The following is a 21,022-nucleotide window of genomic DNA, read 5'->3' as shown; positions in this document are numbered from 1 at the left end:
CCTAATTTTCAAAGCAGGACTTTTATTCAGCGTGGTGTAGCTGCTATTCAAGTAAAAGATGTGAATGCGTCTTAAATCACTGTACTCTGACAAATATGTTGAATCTTATTCTGATGCTTGGACCACACAAAATAAATAAACAAATAAATAAATAAATAGCATAAGCTAACTATTTGTAAACCAGGGTGGAATCATTTCTTTCACCACCAGAGGGAGCCTCGATGATTAGACACACATTCTTTCTAATATACCTCATCTTCATGGACCGACTGTGCTCTATGGCTATAAACAGACAGAATACTGAATGATAGTCCCGGGAAGCTTAGCATATTTTCAGTGTTTATTTCTTTCAAGTCATCCACATAATAAATAGAGACAATTCAAACCAATTACATCAGACTAAAAAAGGTGGTGGAACAATTCACTTTTTTGGGCTGAAATTAAGCAGGAACTCAAAAACTGAGGAGTGTGTCTTATTTAGCAGGAATACAGTGGGGCATGTTTAACTAAAACAATGGACAAACTGCCTGCTGCTATGTTGGCAACACCGAAAAACAGAATAAGATCATGACATTTCTAAAAGCGTATAAAAAAATAAATCTGCTGCACACACGCACTCTATTCTGCTAACCCAAACAACACAGAACAGCCACAGAGGCCACAACCCCCCCCCCCCCAAAAAGGGGAAGTCTGAATAATTATTAATGTTAAACATTAAAATGTTTGCATGTGTTTCATACAATATAAATCACCTTTAATTGGCTGCAGCTTTAGTCAACTCCTGTAAACCTGTTACAACCCAGTCTGTCAGACCACATCTATAACTAAACTGATCTTATTGCTAAAGTTTTTATTACTGTGATTTACAGAATACACAAAGCATATGTCTTGTTCTTCTTGTTTACTTCTAATGCTGTCACTCCTTTCCCACATTGGTCAGTGTCACAAATGTGATTCCACAAAGTTTGTGCACTTACATGCAGTCGGTAAAGAGGCTGATTAAAGTTATGAATTGACGCACATACGGCGATAGCTTTTTTTCCTTTTGTGCCTCTGCACAGTACTCCCATTTTCCCTGTAAAAACAGATTTACATGTAAACTATCAATAATAAAGGACAGTCAACTGACAAACTCATGCAAGGGAAACCATTAGATGTGTACGTATGTTTAAACAACTGAACTTAAATCGTCAAGATATTTAAGAATAAAATATGTTAATGTCAAAGGCTTACAAAAAAATCTCACTAAGTATCGCTGGAATATGGTGTCTTGCATTCCTATACAAACTCGGTCAGACGAACATTATCACTTTTTAGCATTTTGTCCTAGAGCAGTCCAATGTTTGAAATAAATATTGAACTAGAATACGGGTTTGATCTCAGACTTGTCTTGACCCATATGGCTACCACTGGCAAACAATAGCAGACAAATCCAGTGTTACAATAGTGAGTAAATGAATGAACCACACAGTTAAATTGGATTAGAGAGATGATAAAAAGCCAGTCCTCAGCTTGAACACTTATCGGTTCCTTGCATCTTAAAAGTTAAAGCTCCCTTATTTTCTTGGCAAAGTGGTTTACAAAAATCTTCTGCCGACAAACACCACTGAACACATTACTGTGCCTGTACAGGTTAAAATAAAGTTCTATCACTGGATTCTAATCAGAGTAAGTGAACTAAAACGTGTAGTTTAGTTTGACAACATCAACTCTTAGTTAATAAATACACCATTGTAAATGCAACAGCAGCCGAGGTGTGCGGGTGAAGACTGGGCTGTCTTTGGCACACGAGTGCAGTTTGGTGGTGGCCCGACATGGTTCTCTTGCACAGCGAGGGCACTGAACTCAAAAGATAACTTACTGATGTTCACTGTTATTGGAAAACTAATGTCTGCCCTTTTTAGCCATTGTTGTCCATGGTTTCTTCTCTATCAAGGTTCTTTCAGACAGGCGAGTTTTACTACCCAATTCCAATTCTCAGACCTGACTTACTGGCAGGTCAGCTTCATCCAAGTTCAGTGTTGATTCGGGCATGCGGGGCTCAAAGCTGCTCCTCCGTCGCCACGGCGACTCCTCAGAGTTGGTGATAGTGGTGGCAACAGGTGGCTTGCACGTCACTTTGCCAGATGCGTCTCCTGCAGGGACAGGCGTGTGGGCGTGTGGCTGTGACTGGGCCGTGGCAGCAGGCTCATGAAGTGCTCGCTGTCCCATGCCAGGCTGTGAGCGTGTGCCGCACGTGACAGCATCCCCCCACTCTGGGTAGCATGGTGGCATGGCAGTGATGGGCGAGCGAGGGACGGGGGGACCCGGGGGGCTGCGGTAGAAAGTGGAACGGCTGCCGTGTTCCTGCAGCAGAAACAGCAGTATGACAAGACATGTGGGTGTTAGTAAGAAAAGTGAAAGTCTGGTATTGCATAGTTTTTTAAGACAAGCCAAAGTGATTTAAAATTAGCACCAGCATGTAGGACCTGATGCAGGTTGAAGGTTGTAGGTGCTGAGGAATGTAGCATTGCAAGAGAGTGAAGATGGTGGAAGTAGAAGTAGTAGAAACAGGAATAGCAGTAGTAGTAGTAGTAGTAGTAGTAGTAGTAGTAGTAGTGGTAGTACTAGTAGAGGTAGCAGGAGTGTTGGTAGTAGTGTCAGCAGATTTTAGTTTTGTCTCAACAGGTTGCAGTGGAAGAGTGTCTTAGGAAGCAGTGGTTGGTTGTTGTTCAATATTTCACAGCTTTTCATTTTCAGATTTCAATCTCTGAAACACAAAACAGAAGCATAGGTAGAAGGAACACACACACACGCACATTTCCTATTCCTATTTCCATTCTATGCAGAGATAGTAAAACCAAGAAGGAATAGCTATTGCTAATTGGAGAAAAAAAAAAGGAGGCTATTTTTAGGAAGACTCCTGTACAAATATCGCTAAACTCTATGGTTCTGTATTTTGACACAGTTTTTCCCACATAGTGCTAAAGCAGCACATCGACACCCCGTGACTTTGCAGACTTGTGAAACTTGTGATTAGTAAGCCCACAGAGTAACATTTAGGCATCACAAGATATAACAACCATTTTCTAAGCACACACATGTCCAGCCAATCAGAGGAGCAATGTTAATTTTGTTAAAAAAAGAAAGTTGTGACGATATACATGCGTCAACAGCCTATTTTCCCACGGTGAAGACAAGATAAAACTGATGCTGCTAACAATAAAAGGTGACAAACTGAACATTGTAAAGGTAAGATTTATAGCAGGGTTGTATTACGAAGTTGCTCCCAGTTGTAGCGGGTGTCCATATTTGCATATTTATATACAAATGTTACGATCATAGCAATTATTAACTCATATTGAAAGAGGTAAGATTGCATTGCTCATGTTTATGTTAAATCTGGATGTAGCTAAGTAAATATAAAAATACCTGAATAAGTAATATTATTTGGGTGAGTCACACATGTATTAGACATTTATGCTGAATCCAAATGTCAAAGAAAATTCCCCCACATTAAAGATATGAAAGACTACCTGCTGTTCATTGTACTAGTTGTTAGCTGATATAATTACATAACAAAGTGACTTTAAAAAGTCCTAACAAACTAACAAAATGTATCTATATAAATGAATATATGGCACAATAAAAACTCATCTCATGTGACCTTGAACGTGTGGATTTAGCACTGGTGTGTTCTCATTTCAGAGCAGCTAAAATGTTTAACATTTAGGACACAAAATGTAAAAGGAGGCCATTATGAAAACAAGTATACTGACATCATGTAAGATAGAGAGAGAGAGAAAACATACAGGCAGCGAACAGGAGGAAGGAGGAGAGACAAGCAGGATGTCACACATCTAAGACAGGTACACATCTGCAGCAGACTGCAGAGATAACAGGGCATGAAGGGAAGAAAAACAGAAGGTGTGAAAGACAAATGTACCCAATAATAAAGATAGAGATAAAAACAGGCTTAAGGTATTCACAGCTAAGCTGGTCATACAGTTCATGCAGTGAGTGTGTGCTGGTGCATGGATTACACATGCATATAATATTTCTTTCACAAAAGCATCATCAGTAATGAAGAGAAGTCGCAAAAGCTGTGCAAGTGAAATTACAAGGGAGGGAATGTGGCAGTGGCGAAAGGTCTTTCTGAGTGTTAGAAGGTCATAAGGTCATATTCCAGTTATAAAGTCATTCTTTCTCAGCAATCAGAACAAAAGTTTTACTGAGGCATTCTTCATTTCAGATGCCATGCTCATGGCGACACTCATCACATGCAAGAGAAGCGAAATTAAGCACCTCAAGTGTTAAAATTCTTGATTCGACATTAGCTTAATCTGTTCAGTTAGAAACTATCTGAATGACCTAAACTTTGAGCTGACCTTAAAATGCCAGCCCGAAAAAAAAAAAAAAAAAAAAAAAAAAAAAAAAAAAAAAGGAGCAGAGGTGGATGAGAGAAGCAGAGAGCACAAGGGCGTGAAGGGAGGAGCGCTTGATAGGTAATCAGCCATACATAGGGTGTGGTTGGCTTTTAGGAGGGGGGGGAAGAGCATCAGATGCCGTCTGATCTGAAATGCTCTCATCATGTCTACAACCACAAGGGGCCAGCCAGTGAGTGGAAAACAGTATTAAAATAGGTGAACGTATAGTTTAAAGGGGGGATTTAGACGAGCTGACATACGTGCTGCTGCACTCCCCGATTCGGGATGTATACCTCTGTATACAGGGGTTCGACAGCCTTCTGGCCTGCCGCATCTGCAACAACACAGTGCAAAGCAGGATTAGAGCAGATGGGCCGTCTGCCCACAGGAAGAGGAGGAGAGAGTGTGACAGAGAAAAAAAAAAAAAAAAGGGGAAACGGGTAGAAGAAACTGGCAGAGTTGGGGAAACAGGTGAGAGAAAAAGAGACAAGAGAATGAAAAACACAGACGGCAAGAAAGTGGGAGCTGTAGAGAAACCGATAGCGCAGAGGTATAGAGTTATTCCAGTCTAACCTGAAGGGACCATATGCTTCAGAGGACACTTTTTCCTCTGCAGCCAGGACTACAAACTATGGAGCTGGTTTACTTCCGACAATTAAGAAGCTGTATACATACACAGGTTTACTGCAATGATGAAAACAGGCAATGATGGATTGATAATCTTGTCTACTCATGACCTACTTTAAAAAAAAATCTGTGCAGTAACACCCTGGTCGCTGAGGCATTACAGGACTAACTGAGATGTGCAGTATCCCCAGTTTTTTTTTAGCTGTGTGCCTTGTTGCTTGTCAGTTGTCTTCTCTTTCAGACTGTACTTTGTATTAACAATCAACAGTTGATCACTTTTGAAAGACAAAAGTGATTAATAAAAGAAAATTCTGCATTTTATTGGAAACTAAATGCAGAACAGTTTACATTTGTCTGTTATGTTATGTAGTAACAGCTTTTTTTTCCCCCCTCCGGTCAAATCATGTTTTTTTCCTAACAGCCTTGTAGTAAATGTCTCAAAACTCTGTACCTGAGCGCAGCTTTGGACTTGGTCAGGGTACGAATTATCTACATAAAACAGTTCTTAATTTAGCTTTAGGAATAATACAGTTATAGGAAAACAATGAAAGCAAGTTATAGTGAAACATACTGTACCTAAACTACTGTCAACTACCCTGCACCTATGTAAATGAAGAGGAAGAAAGAGGATTATTTTTACATCTTTAACCGCTTTTCACACATGCACTGCCACCCTGCATTCTAAATTTGAGAATGCAAATGTTCCAGTGAAATTAATTTCTATCATGTTGTGCCTTTTACACTGCTTTCTAACTTTTGTGTGTTCAGGTCTCAGGAGGGAGAACACAAGGGAGAAAAAAAGGCTGGGGGGCATCACGGTGGTGGAATGGTTAGCCCTGACGCCTCAAAGCTAGAAAGTACGGTTTTGGGCCATGGCTGGCCGTGGCCTTTCTGTGTGGTGTTTGCTTGTATGGGTTTCTTCCAGGTACTGTGGTTTCCTCCCACAGTCCAAACACATGTTAGGCAGCTGGAATAGACTCCAGCCCCCCGTGACCCAAATAGGATAAGAGGTGACAGATAATGAATGGATGGATACACAAAACAGGAATTGTCTGAATTTTAAAACCATCTGTGGGGAAAGTGACTTATTTGGACTTCCAATAAGAACTTTGTGTTAGTTACATCTTCTTTTGGACAGGAATGAGCCGATTAGAGACCTTGTTACACATATACGTGGCAAAGGAATTGCCGTTGTCCAACAAAAATCTACCTGGGGAAATCAGGTTTGTGACTACAGTCAGGCTCAAAGCCACAATAAACAACTTAAGGGAGTGCTAGTGTGAGACTTCAATTCAATCCACTCTGCTCCATTCAGCTCTCCCTACCCCTGCTCTGCCACACTCTGCTAGACTCCACGGGGTTTGCAGAACTTGTCATTTGTCATTATCAAATTACTTTAGTTAGGAGGTTTCAATTTACTAAACAAGTGGAAATAACCTATATCATCTGATTGGTTAGAAGGAAATGTCTTTTCACTGCATACGTACTGTGGCAGCAGACCTCCCAGGTCCCCGCTGGGCCACAATGGCCCCTGAGACTGCCTTAATCCAGCTGTGCATCTCTTCTGGACTGTCAGCCTAATGGGAAACAGAAAAAAAAAAAAAAACTATGCAATGAGAAAGAGGAAGGAGAATCCAACTGAAGCAAGTAATGGAATCATGCAATTGTGTGCTTAGGACTGAGACCTAAGTGTAAATGGTAATGTATCAACATTACAGTACAGTAAAACCTAAGGGAGCTCAGTGTATTTGCACAAGAATCTACTGTACACTAGGTTTATCACAGAAAAAGACATACCTGTATGTAAAATGTCCTTGATGTAGTGACGACTTCAAAGAGATTATCTCTCATCATAATGTCACTACAACAGTGGAAAACAAGTCAAATCACATCTATCTCATCAACTGTATATCTTTATCTAAATCAGAAAAGGTAAACATTCTCTTGGACAAAAGACATTTCTGTACAATGGGGAAATGCTGGGACATGTTAAATACCTGTGTTTGCACTCCTGGACTTTGTGAACTTCCTTCAGTGGGATCATTCTGAGAGGCTCTTTCTCCTGAAGACAAAAAATCTAATATAAAACACCAAAATCTAATATAAAATGTAAATATTACAATTTGCATGAATTTTATTAGCTATGCAAGGCTGTCTTGCAGAGTTTTTCTGCTTTATAGAGACAGCAGACTAATGTTTGCTAAACACACATGGCTCTACGTTTCTTTACTTGGCCATTTGATACAGTAGCCTTAAATTATACATCCTTGGGGCTCCGTTAAAAGACAAATAAATGTATAATGCTATAAAATATGGGCAGACCCTGACAAGTGTGGCATATTGGACGTGCGGCATTATGCTGAACTGTGTGTGTGTGTGTGTGTGTGTGTGTGTGTATAAGAAAGGCCAGAGAACAAGGCAAGATATGACATGAAGTGAAGGTTCTGAATTCCACAGACTACAGATAAAACGTGTTAGAACTCAGGACTGTGTTTGCTTTTACTCTGGCTCAGACTGGTGGGGGTGATCCAATACACATGTATCATTAATAAAGAAAGTCCGTAAAGGCTACACATAACTTAATCAAATGTAATTACCAAATCAGACTTGAAGTAACAAATTGAGTTTTCTTCCAGAAGGAAATAGCGCCGTTTCCAGTTTCTCATCTGGGGAAAAAGGGAAATAGACCTTTAGAATAATTTTAAGCCAAAATATTATCTATCACAGCTACCACTTTGCTACAGTAACAAAAAAAGACCACCTTTTGAGTTCCTACAGACAATTTCTCTGCACCATATAAAAAGGTAGGTCCATTATCCTGGGGCTTATACAAACCACATAATTCTAGACAGTGGTAAAGTTGCATTTCTTTACGTTCAAACAAGTAGAAACAAAGAATTTGGCAGCAGGCAGGCTCTAGCAAAGCAGTACTTCTTTTTATCTCTGCTATTCACTAATAATGATGAAATTTTTTCTACATGTCGTACCGATAACTTCAAAAACATGCTGGAAGTCATTATGTGTTACGTCATTATCTCACATTCCAAAACTCATACAATCCTCTTCAGGTGAAGGGGGATGTCTTTTTATGAGCATTACTTTAATTGTAACTCTATAATTAATGACAAATAGTATTACATGTTCACAGCGAGTGGATGCACTGCATTGTAGACATTTATGTCAGCCAAGTCTGATCTGAAAGAAGTTTTAAGAGAACCATTTCCGGTTGCACCAAAGTAAATTTCTCTGAGCGGCATCAGAAGGCAACCCAAACCAATGGAGAACAGCAGGTGCTCACCACAGCTCCTTGCTTGACGCAGTAGCCTGACTTAATGACTGTGTGCTCCTGAGCTGGCCTCCCCAGAAAGTATGGCAGCTGGCTGTGGGAGCGATGCATGGTCTCACGCTCTGTTTTGTCCGCGCCATCACCTTCATGCTGCAGGGTGAGGGACACCAGAAATATTGTAACTATATGTGTGGAACAATTTGCTAAATTTACAGTTTGGTTCAAATCACAGTTGTTAGGTCAAAGTATTGGGTTTGGTATGTTTTTGATAAAACTAGAGTAATTGCATTGACAATGTTAACATGTTTTTCATTTATTTGGCAAAAAGTTTAACAACTGTTAAACAACTGAAAAAAGTTTTTTTCTAATTAGGACAAAGAACAACAACAACAACAAAAAGCTGTTTTAGCTGGGTTTAACACTTAAATCATATCCTGAAATCTTTTTTTTAACCCTCATCAACACTAAATTCCTATAAAGCATACTCAACTTTCAAGACTGAGTGACAGCTGGACTGTTTATAACACACAGTTAATTTAAAATTTCTGACTTTGTAAACAGATATCGGCATGTTTCTTGTTAGTATTCAGAGATGGACCAATCTGTGGATAAACAATTTTGCTTCGTTAATAAAATGGTAAGCTTACTTACCTACAATTATACAAAATATTAGCATTTAGTGTTCAACTTACATCATATAAGTAACCTATTTAAATGAGCAATTTGCAAATAATGTACATTTCCCTAATACATTTTAAACATGTACTTAAAATAGTAAAATATAGGTGGGCCTGGTGGCTCAGTGGTAGAGCCACCGGGTTTGGGATGCAGAAGGCTACAAGTTCGAATCCCAGACCTACAGGCTCAGCCCCACCCATCCTGATAAAAATAAAATAAAAAAATAAAAAAAGAGAGGGTTGTGGCAGGAAGGGCATCCGGTGTAAAAATAAATCAAAGTGTTCTGCTGCCGATACCCATTGAATTGAAAAAGTAAAATATACGTGCCTTTGCATTTAATTTGAGAGTCATGTTTACCTGTGTCTGGGTGACAATGGGGACCCCTCCTATAATCTCCGTTTTGTATGACACTTGTTTCTTGGGTCCTACTACATCTGGCAAAGTCTTTTGGGTCTCTGAATGCTGCTGGCCATCAGATAACTTTGGGACCTTAGGTATACAAATAACACATCAGACCTGAGAGCCTTGTATACATTTTTAACTATTAAGAACAAGACCCTTATTGTCATGGAGAACATACAGGATACAATGAAATTACATAAATGCAAACATGAAACAAACTATTTTTGTGGGTTTCAGCAGTAGGATGGAAAATAACTTTTTTCTTCACTGTTAAAATATAACTACTTTGTATGTATTGGTGAACAAGCCTTTAACATTTTTTCTATCAGTTTCTTTTAGAGACGATTAAAACTTTATGGAAACCAGTGAAAACAGCTGAATATTCCAGCACTCCTTACAATACAGCATCCCGTTTGTTATGCTGTGACTCACTCCAATCTAGTTTGTTTATAGTCCACTCATCTCACTTTTACAGAAGAGTAAGAAATAAAGGTCTAAATGATAAAACTAAATAAGTGATGGACTGCACATCTTGTGATAACTGTGCACAGAGTGTGTGTAACTCACAGTGATTTTTGTGGCTTTATTGAGAGCGTTGACCCAGTCTACCAGATCCTGCTGATCATTGGCCTGGAGGAAAAACTTCCTCATTCCAGCATTGATGACTAATGGATCATAAAAACACAGCAGTAGGAATATTTTCAGGCTTTTGCAGTCACACTAAGTTCTCTATACTACACAGTCTGATTCATTCTGTTTAATATAATAAAGATGCAGTACGAAATAGGCCTTGACTAACTGGGCGTCAGGAAAACAGATTCACTGCAGGATTTTCCTTGAAAGTGAAAAACAGCTGAGGGACCCACACACTACCAATAGCAGTCTGTGTCAATGTAGATGATGACCTACCTAGATTCAGCTGCCCGCACTTCCAACATTAAGGCAGGAGACAAAATCCCCCATAGTTACCAGCCACAAAACATTTTAACCTATTTTATACCCATGTGAACATGAGCATAAGCCATTTTCAATCACAAAGAATTTTTTGGGTCAAATGACGATTAGCTATGGATCCACATTTAGGAACTGAAAGAATTGAAATCTCTAATTCTCGGTCTCTCGATTATAAATCATGCAATTCTACAGCTTAAACCAGCCTTGTGTCTCTACTATATCCTTTCAACACAGTGGGAATAATTTACATTAAATCTGGACTGTTAAATCTGGCCAAAGCGAGCTATAAAGACACAGAGACTCCTCACAATGAATGTTATTCTTCCTTGTTCTGCATGTTTCTCTTAACTCACAGACACATGAACAACCTCTCTGTCTCTCTTTCCCACTTCCCCGTAAATAAATCTGTCTGTCCGTTCTCATTCAGATGACCAGCATCAGTGAAGCCAATGGAATTCTCTGTAAATCGTGCCCAATGCATTTTTGGGGCGAGACTAACGGCTTTATAGTGGTAAAGGTCTGATGGACTCTGGGTTGACAAATCTGAGAGGGCGGTGTATCAGATCTGACTCACAGTTACACATTTTAAAACAATGTGTGCTGCTGAGAAATGTAGCAAAGCATCAAAGTTAACACAAAAAACATGCTCCAGTCTTGATCTCAAACATCACCACATTTAAAAACACATGTCAATTATTTGTTTGGTAGATGCAGGAAGAGGGGGAGCAGCAGGATTCATAGATATCAGCAAAACATATGGCACACAAATGGCAGTTTAAAAATAACTTCATACGTCTCTGGATCAGTTTCCGATTAGGATACCGGCATCCTGTCGAAACCTCAACAAGGCTTGTGGTGTGCACACACAGCCAGAGACACATAGTCGCACTAGTCAACTTCTTGTCACACACTAGGATTTCCTGCTACTAAATCGGATGGAAGAGGAGGAGTAGGACTAGTAAACAATAACAGTGGATGGAAGTTTTTTCCTAAATAACCTGATGATGGTTTATGTACATTATTTGTTTGACTGGACAGGGTCGAGTTAAGAGCTAAGTATTTCGTGGTTGCAAAGTATTCACTGATGTCCAAAGACTTTAAGGAAATCAAGATCAAAAACTAGAAAAACTAGATTTTTCTGGAATTTTTTTGAACATGCAGGTGTGTTGTTGTGTTAACAGAGAGCTGAAAGTGTTATCCTAAGGATTAAAGATGAACCAAAGATGCTAAAAAGTTCAGTACTTATTTCTGATGACACCGAAGTAAATAAAAACTTTCAACTGAAACAATCTAATTTTGATTTTAGTGAGTAGATATTTTTACAGTCTATTTGGCTTAGATAAAAAGTACAACTAATGCGATGTCAAATATAATTTTCAAAACATTTAATATAATATGCATTATTTAAAGGTGTTAAAACACATGGTCTGCATCACTGCATATGTTGCGGGTCGAGTATAATTTAGAAAATATTGATAAAGTGTATTTATTTTCATTACTCTTAATATGGCAATAGTTTTCTCATCTATTTGATTAGTTGTTTAGTTTTTAGTTTTAGAAAAAATGTATATTTTTTCCAAGCCTACCATGGTTTCTTTAATGTAAAAAAAAAAAAAAAAAAGAACATAATGGCATGGCACTTGTTCTTGACGAATATGTAATTAGTGCTTTTCCCCTGCAACTCTTGCTGTCCTCTCCTCCCAACTGCTTTCTTATCCAATTTGACAAATAACTAATTTCTGAATGTTTACTACTTAACTGTAGATACACCTCTACTTAAGTCTACTTTATTACAATTCATTAGGTACCTGCACAATGTAATGAAATCCAATTCATTACAGCTGCTCTCTGATGAATTCCACTTTAAGTTGAAACATTCAGAATTCTACCATGTCTTTATGTTGAATTCAGAGCAGGTGGTGGGGCCACTGCAGCGCATTATATTTATGGGTTTTTAATCACTTTTTTGACAGTTTCGATAGAAAAACTGAGAAATTGTAACCTTGTAAAAGTAGAAGTTATGGCAGAGCTGCTTTATTGAATTGAATGAGATTTTACAGGTGGCCTGTGAGTTTATGTACATGTGGTTGCTACATTTCTTCTGTTTTAAAGAAATGCCATGTCACATTTCACCTAGCATGGGACAAAAATAATTTGACAGTACTACTTCTGACACCAGCTTTGGATAATACCTTTCCATGTGTGACTCGTTTATGGCATATGAAGACTTAGACCATAATTGTTGTTTGCAATAATCCTAGTTGGATAGAATCATCCTACAGCTTTTCCCCAGGGGATCATGAAAGTAGCAAGGCTCGTCTAACAGTGGTCAAAATGGGCATAAATAAATTGTTCCTAGAGACAGTTACAGGCACATTTCACAGAGGATAACCATCCCAATAAAACAGCTGTGAGAAAAAGCGTGAAGAGCACAGCTGTGGCATTACCAAGCAACAGCTGAGGTGGTAACTGCAAATAAATATATGCTCTCTTTTTTCTTTATCAGCCAAAATGATGGTCTGTTGAGATGTGTGTGTAACATATTTATGCTAAATCGCCTTAATGATCGTATTACTATCAGTAGGACATCTAAGCTTCTGTATGACAGCAATAGGTTTCCCTCAGTATTGAGTAAACAAATGGTAGTGTACGCCAAGAGGCATGGTGTTAACCATGGTAACCACTACAGACTGAGATGTTGCTTATAATTTAGTTTTTATTGTATTAATTTATTTCTTATTTTACCTTCTATATCTGTGTATTCTGGTTCAAATGTTTTACCATACACAGTCAAATTCTCCTCAAATTTAAAGTCCAGCATAACTTTTAGTACAGCATTTCTAGTTCACTAAAACATGTTAGTAAAAAACTGTTAAAATATATCCTCTTTCTGCCACTTGTTTAACTTCTTTCAGGTGAATTAAAAAGAGGAAAATCTTAAATATGCTGTAACTCTGAAAGACATAGACACAGACTGCTGAGGTTTCATATGATCCAGAGCCACATTTTGGACTGCATTATGCACAGAATTTGAGTTGTGTATGATCTGTTTTCTTACAGTCTAATTATGTTGCAGTTCAAAAGTCACAAAGCATCTATGCAAAACAGTAAAAGTTGTTTATCCTGTTATTCTCCACATATGTCATTCCCCTAACATATAGTTTAAGAGGAAATATAAGTGAGATGTAAACTACTGCTTCTCTGCAGTACATCAATAAAGATATTTCTAAAAACAGGTTTGTTGGAAAGAATGTCAAACTACCAAGCTGTTCTATTCGATAAACTAAGAAAATATAATAGAAGAAATTTATAGGTGCCAACACAACTACCTTATTGATTAGAGTTATAAAATTTGAAAGGCACAAACAAGACTTGGATAGTTAAACCTGACCAATAAAAGACCAGATCAACTGCTGCAGCCACCTGCATCTCTGTGTGTTGGCTAAACAGACAATCATGAACAAGTTTGTTCAGTCACTGGAATAAAGTAAGAGCGGGGTAGACAAGGACAACAACGTAAGTTAGGTTATATTAAGGGCAGTCAACATGTAGTTCACACCATCACTGCTTGTTTGCAAAGGACACTAGGAATGCCTAAGTTACACGCTTCAACAAGTTCCTACAGTTTTTAATCTAAAATTAACCATTAACCATGTGCTAAGTTTAGAAATAGCAGTGAATTATATTAAGTCTATATCTTCTATGATTCTATGACTTCTATGACTCAATTTTGTTTAGCCAACAATCAAATTAGTATTGTAATGTAGCGAAATTAATAAAATAATTAGTTTGATGATCATTGTTTTCTTACCAAAGCAGAATTCTGCCTTAGGCCTCAGCTTAGTGGCATCACTGACCTAGAGGAACAAAGAACACAACTGTTAGCTTCAAGCTAATATTGTAAATAGATTCCATTTATACATTCTCGTATCATGTTGGTGTCAGATAAGCTTTAGTGTTAATATTTTGCTGACCTTAGAAATGTAGGTGAGCTTGAGAGAACCAACACAGTCTGTACCAATAGGCAGGTTCTGTAGAATGGTTAAAAAAAAAATAAACAAATAAAATAAAACATTATATATGTAGGTGAATAGAGAGAGTTAAAACTAATCATGGGGCCCATCTCTGGATTAATGACAGAATGGCTGGACTGTGAAGATCTGAAAAATAGTCAATATTCCAGAGTAGCACAGTGTACTTTGGCTGCACTCCCTGATAGTTAATTTCAGTATTTTGCTGTGTTACACATTTAACATCATTCAATTTTAAGCTTTTTCAATCTATAAAAAGACAGGGACTTACTCAATTATTTAAAATTTCTCCTTCACTACATCATTTATGAATATTTCATGCGACAGCACACTTACAAATACAGCATCTCCAAATAGCATGCTGTACAAACCAAGAGGTAAGTTACACTATAAAAACTGTGATACTAAGGGCCAGAGCAGGAAGTGATGCCCATGGTGGTCACTGCAAAAATCAGTGCTCACTGCATCATCAAATCCAGATAACTAAAACAATGAAAACTGGTTTAGAATTAAATTATTTATTCATAGTATTCTCTATTCTAACCGATTTACAGCAATGTCTGCCAGCAGCTAAAAGACATAAGCACTGTTTGCCTTGATCCACTCCTGCGCTTGTAATGTGTGCTTCCCAATTGCTGTCAACTAGAATTACATAATACAAGTTCTCACATCCTTATATGGCTCTCTGGCAATGAAAACATTTAGCCTCTACTTGGCTTAGTATTTTTAATGAATGAAGACAGTTTAACTAGAATTGGCCTGAAGTTAGCTTACAGTTGCATGAGCGCTGATCAGCCACAATGGCGACTAACTAATGTTAGTGGCTGTGCAGCTGCCTGTGAATGGTCACATTTTTCACATAAACAAATTAAACATTTGCCTGTGCAGCCCTGGAGGGCTTTTTCACAGCTAGCTAAGAGCTAAGCTAACATAGCCCTGTATAATTACCTGTGGGTTGTCCATGAACCACAACAGGCTTCCCTGCTGTGTGTCCAGTATAAAGTAACGGCGAAGGAACTTGCCACTGCTCTCATTTTCCTCAATGTCCAAGAAGCCACAGATGCGGTTCTGTCGGTCCACGTAAGGCATTTTGCCACCGGGACATTCCCTGGCCTGCTGGGGCCGGGAGTGGTGAGGAGCAGGAGAAAGAACAGCAGGAGCAAGCTGGACCGGGAAGAATTACTGAAGGACAGAGAGGAAACAGTGGCAGGACAGATGTGTTAGGAGGGAGGGAGCAAATGACAAATTTCAGTTGTGTTTGTGGTGAGGCTTGCTAGCGTGTCTGCTCCCTCTTTCTCGCTGTATGTACTGTATCTCTCTCTGGTCTCTCTGCCACCTGGAGCTCACTGGGCTACAGTCTGCCACAGGATCATGTGACACAAACCACAACCCCGCCTTTATTCTTTTATATCAGCCTCACCCACTCTCTGAGTCCTTTTTTTCCTGCAACATACACTACTCTCTGTCACTCTCTCTTCTATCTCCTCCACCCACCCTCTCTGTCACTCTCTCTTCTATCTCCTCCACCCACCCTAACTTGCTCTTTCTTTCCTTTTGCCTCTGCTCTTCCCTTTCTCTCCTCCTAAATGCTCTCTTATCCGATTTGGCAAGCCTCTGACCAGCCCCTTCTATCCCTCCTCCCCCCTCCACAGCAGAGTAACTACTTTAGCATTATTAAAATTAAAATAAATAAACAAAAATAAAAGAAAGCATGCCACAGAGTTGAGCAATGTACAACACACACACAAAAAAAAAAACAAACACCCTCAGGTGCAGCATGAGAGAATGCGAAATATTTAACTCACTGAGGACTAACATTACTGAAACCTACAGCTCAGTGGAAACCAACACAAAAAGTCAATGATTAAAGTTTAAACATCTGTTTTGTTCTGTGTGTGAATGCCCACATCTCAATTTCAAATCCTGCGTAGGCAGCTGCAGTATTACTCTTGGCATATTGTGGTATTATCCTGTTTAAGTTGCTGCCTTTTTGGACTGAGCCTAAAATATGTGAGCAAGATGACTCTTTAGAGAGCAAAGATAAAGGCGTTCTTTCTCCATGACATTATGAGCAATGTGTGGGTGCATGGTGGCAAACCAGGGACAAAAGGCCTAGTTGTTGTGCATGGACCATGGGCTGAGAGCATCTCAGTTAGCCCCTGCATCTACAACAGTTATCCTATTTGACACACAAGAACAAGAAAAGAGAAACACTGTCAGATGCGGCCATCAATACTACACAAACATCGAATGTCACATGAGATACATCCTATGGAGTTTAGTGATCTTGTAAATATGGTGCTATGCACAAGTTCTGCATGCTCATACAGGCAGGGATGTAGATGAGATGCAAGACATACAAAATACAATACAACCTACCCCACAAGGTAAATATGTGTTTGGGGTTGGTTTTAATTTAATAGCAGGTAAAATAGGAGTTAAAGAATTCTTGACATTTCTGTACTGCAACTGTACTCTTACTACTTATTGTCTGATAAACAGTGCATTTAGATAATATTCAGACTGCCTTTACTTTGTTTAATTTTGTTAATTTTGTAACCGAATTTTAGAAATGTTTGCAAATGTACAAAAAAGGAAAAACTGAAATGTCACATTGGTATAAGTATTGATACCCTTTGCAACAAAACTATTTTAGCTCAGGTGCCTCTCGTTTATCTTCACAGTTGCTGAGTTTCTACACCTTGACCTTTGGACACCTGTGGCAAATTAAATTGTTTGGACATGATTTGGAAAGGCACACCCCTCTGGATAGAAGGTCTCTATGGTGACAATGCATACTCTATCAGAGAAAAGGCCACAAGGTCAAGGGAACTGCCTACATAGCTCAGAAAAGGGATTATTGCAAGGCACAGAGCAAAGGCTATAAAGTGGCCTCCATAATTTCCAAATGGAAGAAGTTTAGTAAAACCAGGACCCTCTAAGAGCTGGCCCCCAGGCCAATAGAGCAATTGGGGAAGAAGGGCCGTAGTAAGAGAGGTAAACAAGAACCTGATAAGTTATTCTGATTGAGCTCCTGAGATCCTGTGTGGAGATTGGGAAAAAGTTCCAAATGGACAACCATCATTGCAGCCCTCCAACAATCTTGGCTTTATGGCAGATTAGCTAGATAGACGCTTCTCTCCTCATTGAAAAAACAGGGAAGCCTACTTGGTTTTTGCAAACAAAAAAAAACCCAAAACAAAAAAACTGAAGGACTCAAAGAACAAGATTTTCTTGTCTGATGAAACCTTTGGCCCCAATTCTAAACTTTATGTCTGGAGGAAATTAGGCACTGCTAATCACCTGCCCAAACAGTGAAGGAGGGTGGTGACAGCATCATGCTGTCCATGAAAATCTGTTCCACGGCATTCAGGACCTCAGGCTAGGCCAAAGGTTCACCTTCCAACATGACAACAATTCTAAGCACACAGCCAAGACAACCCAGGAATGGCAAATAGACAGCTCTGAATGTCGTCGAGTGGCCCAGCCAAAGCCCCAACTTGAATCTTATTGAACATCCCCGTAGAGACCTGAAAATGTCTGTCCTCGAACTGCCTTGACTAAGCTCGAGAGAATTTACAAAAAAAGAATGGCAGAAACCCCCTATCCAGATGTTAAAAAGTTTACTCAAAAACACTTGAGGCTGTAAATACTGCTTCAACAAACTACTGAGTAAAGGTTCTTATATATGTATAGGGTCTAATATACCTGTGATCTTTCAATTTTTCTTTTCAATAAATTTATTGACATTCCTAAAACTCTGTTTTCAAATCATCATTATGGGGTACTGAGTGTAGATTAATGATAAAAAATATTTTGAACAATTGTAGTATAGGGCTGCAACATAACAAAATTGAAAAAAGCGAATACTGAATGATTTCTGAAAGCAGTTTGCAATAAGCTAAAATTAATGATATATCAGTGCTCTCAGTTTCTTAGTCTAGCTGCAATCCTTTGCTTTACCACTTTAGTGTGCATCATAATTAGACTTTATCATCACATTTTAAGGACTTCTGATTGTCAAGAGAATGTTTATGTTGGTGTTTCAAGAGAAAACACCAATGTACATTGATCAGAATCATCACAGTGTTTATATGACACAATGTCCTAGTTTGTATTTGTGTTCTAGAAGTAGCATATTTGCGTTTCTCAAACCAAGTTATCGGGTTTAGAGTCCCAAATACAAAACAGGGATACTTCAAAAAAACATAATTAGCACTATGCATGTGCAAATGTTCTCATTTGGTCTGGGCTCACACATGGCAGATTACAGAGCAGGGCTTCCTGTGAAATGCATTTGTAGCATAACTGAGTGACAGTGATAAAGAAAGACTAGGAAGGATACAAAATTATAGAAAATGCAAGGCAAGAACTAAAAGATGAGCTAGTTGAGGAGTCAAACTCTAAAGAAGATCTGATAAGACTGTGTTGTGTAAGTAGTGTAAGCTGGTTTCTCTTCAATGCAACCATTCCCCCAAAACATCACTCTTTACAATTGCTGGAGGACAAGTCTCAGACCTATTACTGACAAACTATTATAGATCCTTTGCCTGAGATGTTCTGTGTTGTAATCACTTATAAGCAATTTGGTAAAACATTACGTTCTGGTTCAGATTCAAATGATATAGAGTAATATAGGGACTCCTGGGGGTTTGCGATGCCTTTCCATTTGCCAACTTGGCATCCAGCTTTGGGCAGGGTATTCAGTTCACTACAGTTTAAGTTTTGGTTTCAGAATGACCTCAAGTAGTAGTGGGTTGGGGACAATCTAGAAAAGGACATATAGATCAAGTTAATTGGCTCACTACAGGTCAAAAAAGGAACAGGTCATTGCAGTTCACATGCCAAGACCCGTCAGAGTCTGAAAGCAGCACACACAGTAACGTTAAGACCAGCAGGTTTGTCCAGCTTTGGGTTTCACAGTTACTGGGTGCATCAGGGTCCAGAGCAAAATATAGAGTGAGTTTTTGTACTTCCAGAGCAGGACATTGTGCCACGCTCACATAGTAATACTATCCATTAACATTCGTATTGATGATGACTTGAGCTCCTACCGTTAACTATACCAAACCACCTGGCTACCGAGCTTCCACGCAGGGTAACGCTAAAATGGATCACAAAGAGCTAACGGTATCTAACAAGAAGACACCACAGGATGACAACATTCATGTTAGCAGCATCAGTGAGTCGAACCTAAAGTTAACTGGGAGATGGCTCGGGTTAGTTAGCCTGCTGTTAGCAACTACTAACGTTACTTCACACGGCCAACTTATAAAACGATTCACACACACACACACACACACACAAAAAAAAATCTATTGTGAGTATATATATAAATTTTCCACCTGAAACTCACTCACTCGTCAATGTACGACCGCAGGTTAACCAAAAAGAAACCCACACTAGTATGTTATCTGACGTTCTGGCAAAGAGTTTGTTCATAACGTTAAGAGAGAACCTGACGTAGCTAACGTTAGCAACTCCTCTTAGCTAGCCTCGTACCGTATAACTGCCAACTTTACCTGAATAAAACAGGAAAGCGACGATTACAAATTTTATCTGCTTTTATTGAACAGTCTGGATTGACTTACCCGAGTCGTTCTTTCTGTGACAACTACACTCGACGCTGTTGGTGTTGTTCTGTCTGTCCTCTGCTTTAGCCCATCTCCACTGATCCCGGACAGGGAGAGATCCAACGCTGTTATTGCTAGGGAGTGTAGCGCACAGATCGCCTATTGAAAAGATGATCACTGTGTTATTAGAAGAACAGTGTTCTTTACAGGATGGTTTATGTTGTTCATTCAGTAGTAACTGTGCAGCTGTATTTTGTAATAAACGGTTATATATTGTATTATTTTATATGTCTTTATTTTCATATTGTTTTGGGATTTTGTTTGTATTTTCAGTCAACGGTAAACCACTTTGAACTGCAAGAAAGTGGAAGATAGACGGATAGATAGATGGAAAGAAAGATAGATGGATAAAATAAATCTAGACTATACAAAGAGCTAAATATAAAACATACATACTGTATAATTCACTGCAAATTAGGCCATGTCAGGTTTATGCCCAGAGCCAGGGCAGCATAGTACAAGAACAAACAAACAAAGCCAAACAGAAAATGCATGTGTACATAAGGTTAACTCCTTCCTTTTTAATACTGTACATTATTATATTAATATGTCACTTGTTAGCAACTGACAAAGGACTGCGTGAAACATACTGAATAAAGATAATGCACCAAATATTTATATGAAAGATTTCCAGAAACACTGATGCGGTTGTAAATGACAATGGCCATCTTGTTCAAAGTCAGAAAGTAAATATTGCAGATTCATCCATACAAGCAGGAAGCGAGGTACACTCTGACTCTAAGCCAAATCATATATGAAAATAAATCACAAAACAGTGTGAATCCACACAACAAATAAATGTTTAGTTCAGATGAAACACGTTAGCCTATAGGCTTTTTTTAAAAATAATAGTTCTGTATGGTATCATCTAACTAATCAGTTAACCATTGAGTTCTCTGCCAAAGCTTTTCAAGTTCTCCAGCTCTGGTGCGCAGAAAACAAGATCAAAGTGGGAGCTCCTAACGTTTATCACCTCTAGGTGCAAAGAATGACACAAGCACACAG

The 21,022-nt window shown here is 38.8% G+C and overlaps 1 protein-coding gene across 12 annotated transcripts; it reads right to left on the bottom strand.

The window, feature by feature from the left end:
* Positions 1 to 327: 327 nt before the first annotated feature.
* Positions 328 to 20,116, bottom strand: LOC137133113 (pleckstrin homology domain-containing family A member 1-like). Of its 12 annotated transcripts, none has more exons than XM_067516346.1 (15): positions 19,976 to 20,116; positions 16,483 to 16,563; positions 15,333 to 15,566; positions 14,328 to 14,384; positions 14,165 to 14,210; positions 9,967 to 10,064; positions 9,355 to 9,486; positions 8,332 to 8,469; positions 7,631 to 7,699; positions 7,031 to 7,095; positions 6,831 to 6,894; positions 6,521 to 6,610; positions 4,667 to 4,740; positions 3,792 to 3,866; positions 328 to 2,346 (listed from the first exon to the last, which is right to left on the bottom strand). In XM_067516346.1, the coding sequence occupies exons 3-15, from the start codon at positions 15,471 to 15,473 to the stop codon at positions 2,115 to 2,117; spliced, it is 1,281 nt and encodes a 426-aa protein (XP_067372447.1). In that variant the 5' UTR covers positions 15,474 to 15,566; positions 16,483 to 16,563; positions 19,976 to 20,116; the 3' UTR covers positions 328 to 2,114. The 12 variants fall into 12 exon arrangements, 11 of the variants coding, with proteins under 11 accessions (XP_067372447.1, XP_067372473.1, XP_067372437.1 ...); XM_067516372.1 differs by having other exon boundaries at positions 15,407 to 15,566; XM_067516336.1 differs by lacking the exon at positions 16,483 to 16,563.
* Positions 20,117 to 21,022: the final 906 nt, after the last annotated feature.

This window comes from Channa argus, chromosome 1, assembly GCF_033026475.1.
Source record: "Channa argus isolate prfri chromosome 1, Channa argus male v1.0, whole genome shotgun sequence".
Lineage (NCBI taxonomy): Eukaryota > Metazoa > Chordata > Actinopteri > Anabantiformes > Channidae > Channa > Channa argus.
The sequence above is the reverse complement of the archived record's forward strand: the minus strand, read 5'-3'. Positions and strand labels throughout refer to the sequence as shown.

Excerpts from the sequence above, each read along its gene's own strand:
- LOC137133113 (XM_067516346.1), bottom strand. The coding sequence starts at position 15,473 with ATGCCTTACGTGGACCGACAGAACCGCATCTGTGGCTTCTTGGACATT. Across the intron at positions 14,211-14,327 it reads AGCTCACCTACATTTCTAAG|GTCAGTGATGCCACTAAGCT; the intron begins GTCAGCAAAATA and ends TTGTTCCTCTAG. Across the intron at positions 9,487-9,966 it reads ATAAAGCCACAAAAATCACT|GTCCCAAAGTTATCTGATGG; the intron begins GTGAGTTACACA and ends TGTATACCTAAG.